A 14,109-nucleotide genomic window follows, 5' to 3' on the forward strand; every position below is an offset into this window, starting at 1 on the left:
AGGTCCCAGCATGGAAATTCTGAGACGATACCCACCTTGTTGGTTAGGTATCGTTTACTCGCCACAGACGGCAGTCTCAGGACGCGCTCTAGCGCTCGCCGGACGCTCAGCTTTTCGGGGAGGGTCAATGGTTTCAGTATGGGGGTAACGCGATTTAACACAAACTCCTATAAAAGGCAGAGACACGAAGACAAGGTGAGGAGAGAGGCATCGAAACCGTGACGTCTGGAGGGACCGGACCATGAGGAGGTTCTCTACCTTACGAGGCATCTTCCCCAGGACCCACTCCAGCTCCAGGTCCACCGGGACAACATTGCGGTCACCGTGATCGGGGACAGGATCTCGCTCGCTGCCATTCACTAAAACAATCTACACAGGAAAGAGGAGACGAGAATTAAAGATCTCATCCAAAATAATCACAAGTTTACTGGGAAAAAATCCTGGGAGTGTCTATGGTAAACAGAATGCCAGAAGTACAGTGAAGACTGACAGACAGTCAAAGGAAGGAAATATAGGGTGTAACAATACATAGCAATATATGCCGTTCAGGGTCTTTAGAAAGCTGGATGATGACTCCTAAGAGTACTGTAATAGCCGCTATTTTAGGAAACCACTTCACAGTGGTGAACGACTGGGGGGGGGAGACTCAATCAATAACATGAGGTTTTGTAGGTTCTTACCCTGCCGTCTCCGGTGATTTTACCCACAAAGTCCACTGGAGACCTTTCTCTACGACACACGGACTGCAGGAACTCGGCATCTTCTGGACGGATGAGCAAAGCATTGGATTCCTGGTACTCTGCCCCCCAAATCTCCAGGACACTCAAAGTGGGGTCCCCTAACTGGCGATACAAGACCATTCAGAGAAGTCTTAGTCATTTGAGTTATGTTGCAGGCGACGGGGGAGACCATGCCGGGGAGCGGGGAGGCTTCCTACCTGGAAGTTGCGGGTGTAGATGACGGCTCCTTGAGGTTCGCTCAGCTCCTTGAGGACATTACCTGAGAACGAGAGCGCGAGTCAGGACAGAGGCGCCACCAGAAGTGGAGGAGTGGACAACGCAGCCACCGGCCTCACCGTTACCACCGGCCCCCTGGTCATGAATACTACAGATCGGATTCCGGGCCCCTCTCTCCACACAGGCGCGGACGGCTCGGTTCATCTTCTGCTCCATCTCCGCGTCCCCTCGTTGTACCGCTCCGAAGTCCAGTTCACTGGCGTTGTCCCCCTGAACCTGCGCATCATGGAGTATTGGTCTGCGATATAAACTTAAAATGCAAGACGACAGAATTCATTGTCACGACTTACTTGAATAGAAGAAGCGGCTCCTCCACCCACCCCAATCCTATAGACGGGACCCCCGATCTTCACAACGTGCATCCCTGAGTGAGAGAAACAAAATGGTGAGGAGGGGAGGGGTGGGGTGGGACATGGAGATCTCTACATCGGACCACCACTTCTCTTCATCAATCACCAAAACTCAAACTCCAAGATACAAAACACACAACGTTGTCCACACAGTCCAGAGGTCTTGGAGGAGCCTCACCGGGTTCTGGAGTGTCCTTGGTCCGGTGAACGTCTTCCATAGAACCAATCCCGCCACTGAACATGATCGGCTTCACCCACTCTCTTCTCTCCCCGGAGGGCAGACGAAGGCCGAACGAACGAGCGAATCCTGTCACCATTAAGAGAAGAGACAATGAGCTGCCATAATGGACGGCCCAACAATGGCGGGTCCGGAGAGTGAAGAACCGCGCCCGATCATCCGGGCAGCATGACTTTACTCTTATCTGATTGGTTGTAAATCATCAAGACTTGGACAGGGTGGGAGGAAATGGATTTACTCCTCCTCTCGTCGCCTCCTCACCTGTCAGAACCGGCTCTCCAAATTTGTTGCCATAATCGGAGGCTCCGTTACTGGCTTCAATGGCTACCTCCAGAGGTCGGGCAAACTGGACTGGATACTGATAAGAGGGGTCCTCCCATGGAAGACAATATCCTGCAGGCAGAGGAACATGGACTTATTGGGCAGAAGAGTCGAGAGGCCCAGAGTACGAGAGAGAAGAAACGGTCTCACTGGACAGAAGAAGAGACAAGTCCGGCATTACCCGGAACGTGCAGGTTCCCAAAACAGTATCCAGCGGTGCCGGCTATAACGTGGGCCCCCTTCCCGGTGCTCTGTACATCCCGAATACGACCTCCTGTGCCGGTAGTGGCGCCACTAAAGGGAGCCACGCCTGGAAGAGAGCGCAGGAACCTCAGAAGGACGTCAGAAGAAGGATCAGGCGTAGTTACACCATCCAAAACTCCGCACCCACCTGTAGGGAAGTTATGCGTCTCGGCAGTGAAGATGAGGTCCCGGGTGGAGCTGGCCAGTTTGTAGGGGGCAGGACATGAGGGATCGGTGGGGATCAGGCTCGTCACTTGCTTCCCCTGGATTGCGCTGGACACAGAGACAACATTGGAGAACGTAAGCTTTAGTCAGACCACTCATCATCACGTCTACCGGAGAGAGGACACCGGAAAGAAGACACCGGAGAGAAGACACAGACCTGCTGTTATCACAGAACTTGATGACGTTGTTCTGGTTGCTGGTCTCCTGGGTCTTCATGATCATGTCAAACAGCGAGTGCGACTTCTCCTGCCCGTCTACGATGAGCTTACCCTTGAAGAACCAGTGGCGGCTGTGCTCACTGCAAGATGGAAGAAGTCATTAGTCAAGAGTCTCCGAAGAAGACAACCGGAGGCAATGTCCGAGACGCTGACCTGTTAGACTGAGCCAAGTCAAAGCACTCAACGCTGCTCGGGTTGCGGCCCACGCGCTGGAAAAGTGCGGTGTAGAAATCCAGGTCCCAGGAGTCAAAAGCAAGACCTGGAAAAGACCCTCAGCGTTACTTATCTTCTGATGAGGTTTTCTACTCTAGTTACATCCGGAGCTTATTTGCAATTCTTTCAGGCTGCACCACCTCCCAATGTTTCAGGGACTGTACAGTTCATGTTCTGCTGTGCTGCATTGTGGGACAAGTAGTGTTAACATCCTGCAACGTAGCACAGGGCAGCGCAATAATGAGGATAGGTGTGTCAGGCAACACAGTGCTGACAGATTCAGGAAGCAACCAGCAGAATTCAGAATGCAGCTCTTGATGTGACTGGAGTATAAGATACAATGAGCCACTTACCCAGCTCTGTGTTTGCGGTTTCCAGCGCCGCTCTCCCTCGTCCCATCACGTCCACCTCATACACCTTCTCCGGCCGCACAGAGATCTGGAAACTTCTCACAGGTTCGGGGTAGATGCACTCCGTCATCCGATCGTAGAGGGAAGAGGTGAAGTTCTGTTTCTCGCTCTCCTCGAGTTCTTTAGAAAACTGATGGGTTTAGATATTCGATTAATAGAAGATCAGCGGTTCCCCATGTCACAACACAAGCAGCAAACATCTCGCAGGATCGGCCTGCAGGTCCTACAGACGCTCCTCGCACCTTCATCAGATATCGTTTAGAACATTCGATCCGGTCAACGTTGGTCAGACCGATGGAACGACAAATGGACACGGCGTTGGTGGAAGACGCGGTGGAGAAATTCAACCTACAGAGAATTGGAGAGAAACAGTCAGTAGGTGATTCTCCAATCAGCCGTGGAGCTGGATGATGGGTGCAGTAGTCCTCTTACTCACCTGGGTCCCACCTCCACCAGAAGGTCCGATGGGTCAGGATGCAGAAAAGTTGTGTCTGAAACGCTCTGGGGGTCAAAGGGGCAGCTGAAGAGCCAGCGCAGGATGTCCGTCTGCTCAGAGGTCGGAGGAGAGTCACCTGCAGGGGGCGCAAGATCTACAAATCACAAAAATGTTCTACTGGTCCAACCCACGGAGTACAAACAGCCGAGCCAATGAGAAGAACTGGCGGCCTACGAGACCCGTACCGGCAGGGGTGCGACGTGGCAGCAGAATATCTACAGCCGGTTATTAGTGGTCTGATCTGTATTATGTGAGAACAGAGGAGTTCAGCTCACGAGGCAAAATATGTCAAGGACCCAACAGAGATAAAACCGTGAGGCAGAGGAGGGGGCAGGGCCGGGTCACATCACAGTCTATACATATATATATCACACCGGGCGACACCGATCCCTCACCCGTCCAGCTGACGTTGTAACACCGCTCCCGCTGAACGATCCCCGGATCCTCCGTCCCAGACACACGCAGCGAATCATCAGAGGCCGGGAGAGAGCAATAAAAGTGCAAGACCTTCATCTTCACTGATCAGGAGACCCTGCAGGGGGAGAACATGGAATCAAGACGAAGCACGTGACAGGATTAGATACACAGCTCAGCAGACAGTATCACACATGACAGGATTAGATACACAGCTCAGCAGACAGTATCACACGTGACAGGATTAGATACACAGGTCAGCAGACAGTATCACACGATAGGATTAGATACACTGGCTCAGCAGACAGTATCACACATGACAGGATTAGATACACAGGTCAGCAGACAGTATCACACGTGACAGGATTAGATACACAGCTCAGCAGACAGTATCACACGATAGGATTAGATACAGTGGCTCAGCAGACAGTATCACACATGATAGGATTAGATACACAGCTCAGAAGACGGTATCACATGATAGGATTAGATACACAGCTCAGAAGAGGGTATCACACATGATAGGATTAGATACACGGCTCAGCAGACAGTATCACACACGATAGGATTAGATACACAGCTCAGAAGAGCGTATCACACATGATAGGATTAGATACAGCAGCTCAGCAGACAGTATCACACATGATAGGATTTCGATTTCTGCTGCGGGTTCTGAGCGGAGACGCCGCGGGTTTTGCCCATAGACTTCAATGAGGAGCAGAAATGTCTCAATAGATTTGTTTCGTTACGATAGTTACACCGTGAAAGCAATAAAAATCGCAGGAAATCCGCAGGCGCTCATGTACTTTGCTATAATCAATGCTTTACGTTAAATCTGCAGGTGGTGCCGCTGTGGAGAGACGTGCGCCATTCGCTGCGGATTTCTCTGCGTTTTTTTTAAGATTCTGCTGCGGATTCTGTGTGAGATCACAAGTCAGTATCAGAATCGTTGCTGCAGCTCTGGATGTGACCACTTTACATCAAGACTTATACTCCAAAGTATCAGAGAACAAACCCCCTGCTGTGGACAGCGCGACCCCGACTCTCAGCAGACACGGGGACCCCCCACAACCTGCTGCAGGGTCCACACCCCATCAATAAGAGGACATCCCTGTATATAACACTCACCTGAACCATGTGCTCCGAGAATGAAGAGGAAACCGGGGGAGGGGCCGGAGGAGGATGAGGATTATAGGCGGAGACTGGGAGGGAGGATAGGAGTGGTGGGTGGAGGGTGAGAGTCTGCGCTTCCTGTCCTGTGAGAATCACCCCCTATATATTAGTTCCCCTGGACCCTTGTGATGCTGCGTCCCCTCCCCCCACCCATTATAAAGTATAATCTGTATCATCCGGATCACATTATTATCTATACACAATGTATCAACAGCAGTCACATGGCAGAAACTTAAAGTGACAGTACACAAATAAAATCTCCATGTGCTGAGCAGGTTAAAATCTACTGTCCCCTGTTATCAGCCATCACAGACTGGGGAGAAGGTACTTGAAGTGTAAATGAACCTCCACCATGATCCCGACTTCATATCACATGTCCCCAATACTGAGACCCTCCATATGTGTGACTGATATCAGCCGCTCCTCTTATATCACTCCAGCACTATTATATCCTCCAGAGACATTACATCATATATGTGACTGATATCAGCCGCTCCTCTTATATCACTCCAGTACTATTATATCCTCCAGACATTACATCATATGTGACTGATATCAGCTGCTCCTCTTATATCACTCCAGCACTATTATATCCTCCAGAGACATTACATCATATGTGACTGATATCAGCCGCTCCTCTTATATCACTCCAGTACTATTATATCCTCCAGAGACATTACATCATGTGTGACTGATATCAGCCGCTCCTCTTATATCACTCCAGTACTATTATATCCTCCAGAGACATTACATGATATGTGACTGATATCAGCCGCTCCTCTTATATCACTCCAGTACTATTATATCCTCCAGAGACATTACATCATATGTGACTGATATCAGCCGCTCCTCTTATAGCACTCCAGCACTATTATATCCTCCAGAGACATTACATCATATGTGTGACTGATATCAGCCGCTCCTCTTATAACACTCCAGTACTATTATATCCTCCAGAGACATTACATCATATGTGTGACTGATATCAGCCGCTCCTCTTATATCACTCCAGTACTATTATATCCTCCAGAGACATTACATCATATGTGACTGATATCAGCCGCTCCTCTTATAGCACTCCAGTACTATTATATCCTCCAGAGACATTACATCATATGTGACTGATATCAGCCGCTCCTCTTATATCACTCCAGTACTATTATATCCCCCAGACATGACATCATATGTGTGACTGATATCAGCCGCTCCTCTTATATCACTCCAGTACTATTATATCCTCCAGAGACATTACATCATATGTGACTGATATCAGCCGCTCCTCTTATATCACTCCAGCACTATTATATCCTCCAGAGACATTACATCATATGTGACTGATATCAGCCGCTCCTCTTATATCACTCCAGCACTATTATATCCCCCAGAGACATTACATCATATATGTGACTGATATCAGCAGCTCCTCTTATATCACTCCAGTACTATTATATCCTCCAGAGACATTACATTATATGTGTGACTGATATCAGCCGCTCCTCTTATATCACTCCAGTACTATTATATCCTCCAGACATTACATCATATGTGACTGATATCAGCCGCTCCTCTTATATCACTCCAGTACTATTATATCCTCCAGAGACATTACATCACGTGACTGATATCAGCCGCTCCTCTTATATCACTCCAGTACTATTATATCCTCCAGACATTACATCATATGTGACTGATATCAGCCGCTCCTCTTATATCACTCCAGTACTATTATATCCTCCAGAGACATTACATCATATGTGACTGATATCAGCCGCTCCTCTTATATCACTCCAGTACTATTATATCCTCCAGCGACATTACATCATGTGTGACTGATATCAGCCGCTCCTCTTATATCACTCCAGCACTATTATATCCTCCAGAGACATTACATCATATGTGACTGATATCAGCCGCTCCTCTTATATCACTCCAGTACTATTATATCCTCCAGAGACATTACATCATATGTGTGACTGATATCAGCCGATCCTCTTATATCACTCCAGCACTATTATATCCTCCAGAGACATTACATCATATGTGACTGATATCAGCCGCTCCTCTTATATCACTCCAGTACTATTATATCCTCCAGAGACATTACATCATATATGTGACTGATATCAGCCGCTCCTCTTATATCACTCCAGTACTATTATATCCTCCAGAGACATTACATCATATGTGTGACTGATATCAGCCGATCCTCTTATATCACTCCAGCACTATTATATCCTCCAGAGACATTACATCATATGTGACTGATATCAGCCGCTCCTCTTATAACACTCCAGTACTATTATATCCTCCAGAGACATTACATCATATGTGTGACTGATATCAGCCGCTCCTCTTATATCACTCCAGTACTATTATATCCTCCAGAGACATTACATCATATGTGACTGATATCAGCCGCTCCTCTTATATCACTCCAGCACTATTATATCCTCCAGAGACATTACATCATATGTGACTGATATCAGCCGCTCCTCTTATATCACTCCAGTACTATTATATCCTCCAGAGACATATCATATGTGACTGATATCAGCCGCTCCTCTTATATCACTCCAGTACTATTATATCCTCCAGAGACATTATATCATATGTGTGACTGATATCAGTCGCTCCTCTTATATCACTCCAGCACTATTATATCCTCCAGAGACATTACATCATATGTGACTGATATCAGCCGCTCCTCTTATTATACTCCAGCACGATTATATCCTCCAGACACATTACATCATATGTGTGACTGATATCAGCTGCTCCTCTTATAACACTCCAGCACTATTATATCCTCCAGAGACATTACATCATATGTGTGACTGATATCAGCCGCTCCTCTTATATCACTCCAGTACTATTATATCCTCCAGACATTACATCATATGTGTGACTGATATCAGCCGCTCCTCTTATATCACTCCAGTACTATTATATCCTCCAGAGACATTACATCATATGTGTGACTGATATCAGCCGCTCCTCTTATATCACTCCAGTACTATTATATCCTCCAGAGACATTATATCATATGTGTGACTGATATCAGTCGCTCCTCTTATATCACTCCAGTACTATTATATCCTCCAGAGACATTACATCATATGTGACTGATATCAGCCGCTCCTCTTATTATACTCCAGCACGATTATATCCTCCAGACACATTACATCATATGTGTGACTGATATCAGCCGCTCTTCTTATATCACTCCAGTACTATTATATCCTCCAGACATTACATCATATGTGCGACTGATATCAGCCGCTCCTCTTATATCACTCCAGTACTATTATATCCTCCAGAGACATTACATCATATGTGACTGATATCAGCCGCTCCTCTTATATCGCTCCAGTACTATTATATCCTCCAGAGACATTACATCATATGTGACTGATATCAGCCGCTCCTCTTATATCACTCCAGTACTATTATATCCTCCAGAGACATATCATATGTGACTGATATCAGCCGCTCCTCTTATTATACTCCAGCACTATTATATCCTCCAGACACATTACATCATATGTGTGACTGATATCAGCCGCTCCTCTTATATCACTCCAGCACTATTATATCCTCCAGAGACATTACATCATATGTGACTGATATCAGCCGCTCCTCTTATAACACTCCAGTACTATTATATCCTCCAGACATTACATCATATGTGTGACTGATATCAGCCGCTCCTCTTATATCACTCCAGTACTATTATATCCTCCAGAGACATTACATCATATGTGTGACTGATATCAGCAGCTCCTCTTATATCACTCCAGCACTATTATATCCTCCAGAGACATTACATCATATGTGTGACTGATATCAGCCGCTCCTCTTATATCACCCCAGTACTATTATATCCTCCAGAGACATTACATCATGTGTGACTGATATCAGCCGCTCCTCTTATAACACTCCAGTACTATTATATCCTCCAGAGACATTACATCATATGTGTGACTGATATCAGCCGCTCCTCTTATAACACTCCAGTACTATTATATCCTCCAGACATTACATTATATATGACTGATATCAGCCGCACCTCTTATATCACTCCAGTACTATTATATCCTCCAGAGACATTACATCATATGTGACTGATATCAGCCGCTCCTCTTATATCACTCCAGTACTATTATATCCTCCAGAGACATTACATCATATGTGACTGATATCAGCCGCTCCTCTTATATCACTCCAGCACTATTATATCCTCCAGAGACATTACATCATGTGTGACTGATATCAGCCGCTCCTCTAATATCACTCCAGTACTATTATATCCTCCAGAGACATTACATAATGTGACTGATATCAGCCGCTCCTCTTATATCACTCCAGTACTATTATAAACCTTGGATTTTAGGGTTAGTGATGGGCTCATATAATCCAGAGAATTACAGACTTCTATCTCGTGCATGGAGTGTCAGCTCTCGGTGACATCTTATTATAATTATTGTTATAATCTCCAGCACTTGTATCTATTGGGGACGTCTCCGGCTGCCGTTATTAATAGCGTGACGCTTCTCTAAGATAAGCGGCTGTTGTGTAATTTCTATTGACCTCAGTGCGGTAGCACAAGCAGTGACGTGACGCAATCATCTGTAGAAATGGTGATGGGGACTGCGCCACCGTCACTTTAAATGGGGTTGTAAGAATTCCACAGACAGTCGTTCCGACGGCTCCGGCCCACCGCGGGATCCACAGGAAGAAGCAGCGATGACGTCAGCAGGAGTATTTATTGTCCCACAGCGCAGAGACAGTAGAACAAGCTCGTGTCATCGCTGCGGGGCAAGAAGAGTTGCGTGTTTTGGAATGTGGCTGTCGCTGCGGCTTCTTCCCGGCGATCACCTGTAGCGCGATCCACGCAACATCACCGCACTGCTGTCAGATGGCGAGAAAATAAAAACCACCGCAATATCACAGGAAAATGGCGGAATTAACAGGAAAGGACACGACAGGAGCGCTGAACTGCAATCATCTGCAGGCGTTTATTTTCTATGACATTCATTGTTATCAGAGGGTCCTGCCGCTCCTCACACCACCAGCAGGGGGTCTCGGTCAGTCTGGGACACCACCACCTCCACCTTCCCCTCCAGACATTGTGTGATCTGGGCCCCGAGCTCCCGCAGGTATCCCCGCTCCGAGTTACTGTGCTCGCACAAGATGACGCTGCGACCGTCCGCCACCGCGTCCAGGACCTCATGATGGGACATCTCACCTGCGGGGAAGAAAGGGGGCGCTAAGAGACTGCTTAGGTGTATATACTGCTGGGGGTTAATCTTGTCGGTCGCCTCTCCAGCTCCACAAAGTTGCACTCAGCTTTCCTAGACCCCTGAACGTCAAATCTCCCCATCCTTCATATTGCTGCAGTTTCGGCTCATGGATCCGGGAAAGCGGAGTGCATTTTGCAGCACCTTGTCCCGATGCCTTGAGACGACGGCTCCCCAGACTCGTGGCGGTCACCCCAGACGTACTCGTGGCGGTCACCCCAGATATAGACTCGTGGCGGTCTCCCCAGATATAGACTCGTGGCGGTCTCCGCATCCTCTGTATTGCTGCAGTTTCGGCTCATTCATCTGGGAAAGCCGAGTGCATTTTGCAGCACCTTGTCCCGATGCCTTGAGACGACGGCTCCCCAGATATAGACTCGTGGCGGTCTCCCCAGACGTAGACTCGTGGCGGTCACCCCAGATATAGACTCGTGGCGGTCTCCCCAGATATAGACTCGTGGCGGTCTCCCCAGATATAGACTCGTGGCGGTCTCCCCAGATATAGACTCGTGGCGGTCTCCCCAGATATAGACTCGTGGCGGTCTCCCCAGATATAGACTCGTGGCGGTCTCCCCAGATATAGACTCGTGGCGGTCTCCGCATCCTCTGTATTGCTGCAGTTTCGGCTCATTCATCTGGGAAAGCCGAGTGCATTTTGCAGCACCTTGTCCCGATGCCTTGAGACGACGGCTCCCCAGATATAGACTCGTGGCGGTCTCCCCAGACGTAGACTCGTGGCGGTCACCCCAGACGTAGACTCGTGGCGGTCTCCCCAGACGTAGACTCGTGGCGGTCTCCCCAGACGTAGACTCGTGGCGGTCTCCCCAGACGTAGACTCGTGGCGGTCTCCCCAGACGTAGACTCGTGGCGGTCTCCCCAGACGTAGACTCGTGGCGGTCTCCCCAGACGTAGACTCGTGGCGGTCTCCCCAGACGTAGACTCGTGGCGGTCTCCCCAGACGTAGACTCGTGGCGGTCTCCCCAGACGTAGACTCGAGGCGGTCCCCCCAGATATAGACTCGTGGCGGTCCCCCCAGATATAGACTCGTGGCGGTCACCCCAGATATAGACTCGCGGCGGTCTCCCCAGATATAGACTCGTGGCGGTCACCCCAGCGCAGTTACCTGTCAGGTAGAGATCAGCGGGGACTCCACTTAATACGCTGCTCCCGGAGCCAGCGCACACGGCCATCACTCTCACAGAGGATCCTGGGAAAACAAGAACGCTGTAAGATGAAGAAACCCTCCGGGGAAGGGAGGTGCAAGATCAGGGGGGGGGGTCACACTTACCCAAAGTCTTCCCTCGCCCCAGGGCGAGACGCAGGTGATTGAGACCAACATGAATTTTCACGCTCTTCACAGCAGCTGCAATAGACACCGGCTCTGAGAGAGTGCAGAGGCGACCCATCCCCGTGTCCAGCAGAGGGGGCTAGAGAGGCAGAAAGAGATTATACCCCAGAGGGTCTGTTTCCAGCAGAGGGGGCTAGAGAGCCAGAAGGACATTATACTCCAGAGGGTCTGTCCTGCATTGTACTGGGTGTCTTACCTTCTGTAGGGTGAGCAGCTCCGCATTCTTATAGACCTCTGGATCCTCTGAGAGAATTGCCAAGGCCTGCAGCAAAGCATTGTGGGAGCAGCTGAGCCGTACCCGAGCGCCATCTTCATTCCTAGATGATGGACAGTGTCAGGTGTAAACAGTCAGCGTCCGGCGGATGGGGAGGGAGAATACGGTCAGCGTCTGGCGGGGGGTTAGGGAGGGAGAACACGGTCAGAGTCCAGGGGGCGGGGGGGGTTAGGGAGGACACGGTCAGAATCCGGGGGGGGGGGGGGGGGTGGGGCACACTGACGCTATACACACATGCAGGGTCTCTACGTTACCGGAGCGGGTAGGTGCGCACACACGTCCCCTGCAGGGCGCTCACTCGGCTCAGCATAGACTCCGGGACATCACCCCCAAACTCCAAGATGTGACCGTATCCACTGGGGTGGGAGGGGGAGGAGCAGGTGCGGAGCGGCACGGACACACAGGATCCTGTACAGACAGACAGTCGGGTGTCACTCACGTCCTGCCGCTCCCCTGATCATGTGACCCCTCAGCCTGGATCCTACACCGCGGGGCTACAAGGATCAGGACCCAGTTATTTTATACGGGAGTCCCCCTTTAATTACATGGGGGGTGCAGAATTGCTCACCCAGGGCTCGTCCCAGCCAGTCGTTGACCCCGTTGGCGAGTGCATCGCAGGCCGTGTGTGGAGAGTATACCGCCAGGCGCTTCTCCAGCGCTCTCACCACCAGGCGCTCCTTCCAGTGGGCGCAGGTCAGGCGCTTCAGAGCCTTGAAGACGGGCGGGTGATAGGACAGGACCAGGTCTGCCCCCGCCCCCAGCGCCTCCTCCAGGACGTCCTCCGTCAGGTCATTGGTCAGCAGCATCTTCCGGACCTGGTGCGGGGGAGTCGGCTCCACCAAGAGTCCAACATTATCCCAGCTCTCCGCCAGGGCCGGGGGGGCCAGCGCGTCCAGACGAGAGACCACCGAGGCCAGGTCCATCACGTGCCGGCGCGAAGATACAGCGAGGAGGAGGAGGGGCCGACAACGCAGCATTCAAGGGAGGAGTCTGGAGGCGGAGACAAGAAAACATTCACGCACTGTATAGACTGAGATCAGCGCAGCGCCACTTCCGATAGTCCGGCACGTGACCTCCGGACTATCGGCTTCCGCTGGACGAGACCCTCAGCTCTTGTTGACGTCTTCATGATATTTCAATATAATTTTCGGCGCTGACAACTTTATTTTAGTTTCTTCTAAGAAAGGGGCGTGGCTAAGACGTGACAACGAACCAGCGCGTAAATAATGGCGAATATACACGATAAGCCACAGCGGTCTCCCCGGAGTCTCTCACGCTGCAGCAAACGTCCGGAGGCACCACAACTCCCAGCAGTGCCCGTCCTAGTGACTATTTCATCTAGATCCGTATGTCGTGCTAATGTGCCACACGGTTTACTACGGATGTTCGATGTGGCGATCGCCGGCACCGTTTCACCCGTAAAAAACACACGGATAATAATCACGTCACAAAACCGCAGCAATTTGCTTCTACGTGTGAACCGTGCCTTCCACTTATCATGTATAGAGGTAGGAATGTACTGGCCCGGGAACCCTAAATACTCATCACTCACCCCGAGCTCTACAGTCAGCATAAAACAGCTGATAACAGGGAGTAGTAGATTGCATTCACCTTCAATACAGACTGCGGCTGACCGCTCCGGACAATCAGGACTAATACAAATGTAACACAAGTTCCAGCAGAACATCCGCCCCCCGCACTCACCAATCCTGCCCACCAGTCACCACCTGCAGCTCTACCACGTCGCCATCTTTTTACACCCAAATCTGCGTCACATCCTTTCTGACCGGAAGAGCGGCCATCTTGCCCCACCCAGCCTCATCACGCGATCCCTAACATGAGGTTTTCATATTCCTACACCCAGAATGGAGGA

The 14,109-nt window shown here is 49.8% G+C and overlaps 1 protein-coding gene across 6 annotated transcripts in view; it reads right to left on the reverse strand.

Annotated features, from left to right (window-relative positions):
- The window catches only part of PFAS (phosphoribosylformylglycinamidine synthase), a 33,352-nt gene extending 19,311 nt beyond the window's left edge, over nt 1-14,041 (reverse strand). For 2 of the 6 annotated variants that reach the window (XM_075830937.1, XM_075830934.1), the window contains exons 1-17: nt 13,941-14,038; nt 4,126-4,262; nt 3,671-3,806; nt 3,477-3,582; nt 3,178-3,364; nt 2,765-2,870; nt 2,551-2,691; nt 2,317-2,441; nt 2,107-2,235; nt 1,866-1,997; nt 1,545-1,673; nt 1,307-1,380; nt 1,076-1,232; nt 938-999; nt 681-842; nt 259-369; nt 36-167 (exon numbers count right to left, since the gene is read on the reverse strand). In XM_075830937.1, the coding sequence (XP_075687052.1) occupies nt 36-167; nt 259-369; nt 681-842; nt 938-999; nt 1,076-1,232; nt 1,307-1,380; nt 1,545-1,673; nt 1,866-1,997; nt 2,107-2,235; nt 2,317-2,441; nt 2,551-2,691; nt 2,765-2,870; nt 3,178-3,364; nt 3,477-3,582; nt 3,671-3,806; nt 4,126-4,243 (2,007 nt within the window). In that variant the 5' untranslated portion in view covers nt 4,244-4,262; nt 13,941-14,038. The other 4 variants (XM_075830936.1, XM_075830935.1, XM_075830938.1 and 1 more) reach the window with 4 other exon arrangements.
- Between the last annotated feature and the right edge of the window lie 68 nt (nt 14,042-14,109).

Source organism: Rhinoderma darwinii, chromosome 6 (assembly GCF_050947455.1).
Source record: "Rhinoderma darwinii isolate aRhiDar2 chromosome 6, aRhiDar2.hap1, whole genome shotgun sequence".
Classification (NCBI taxonomy): domain Eukaryota; kingdom Metazoa; phylum Chordata; class Amphibia; order Anura; family Rhinodermatidae; genus Rhinoderma; species Rhinoderma darwinii.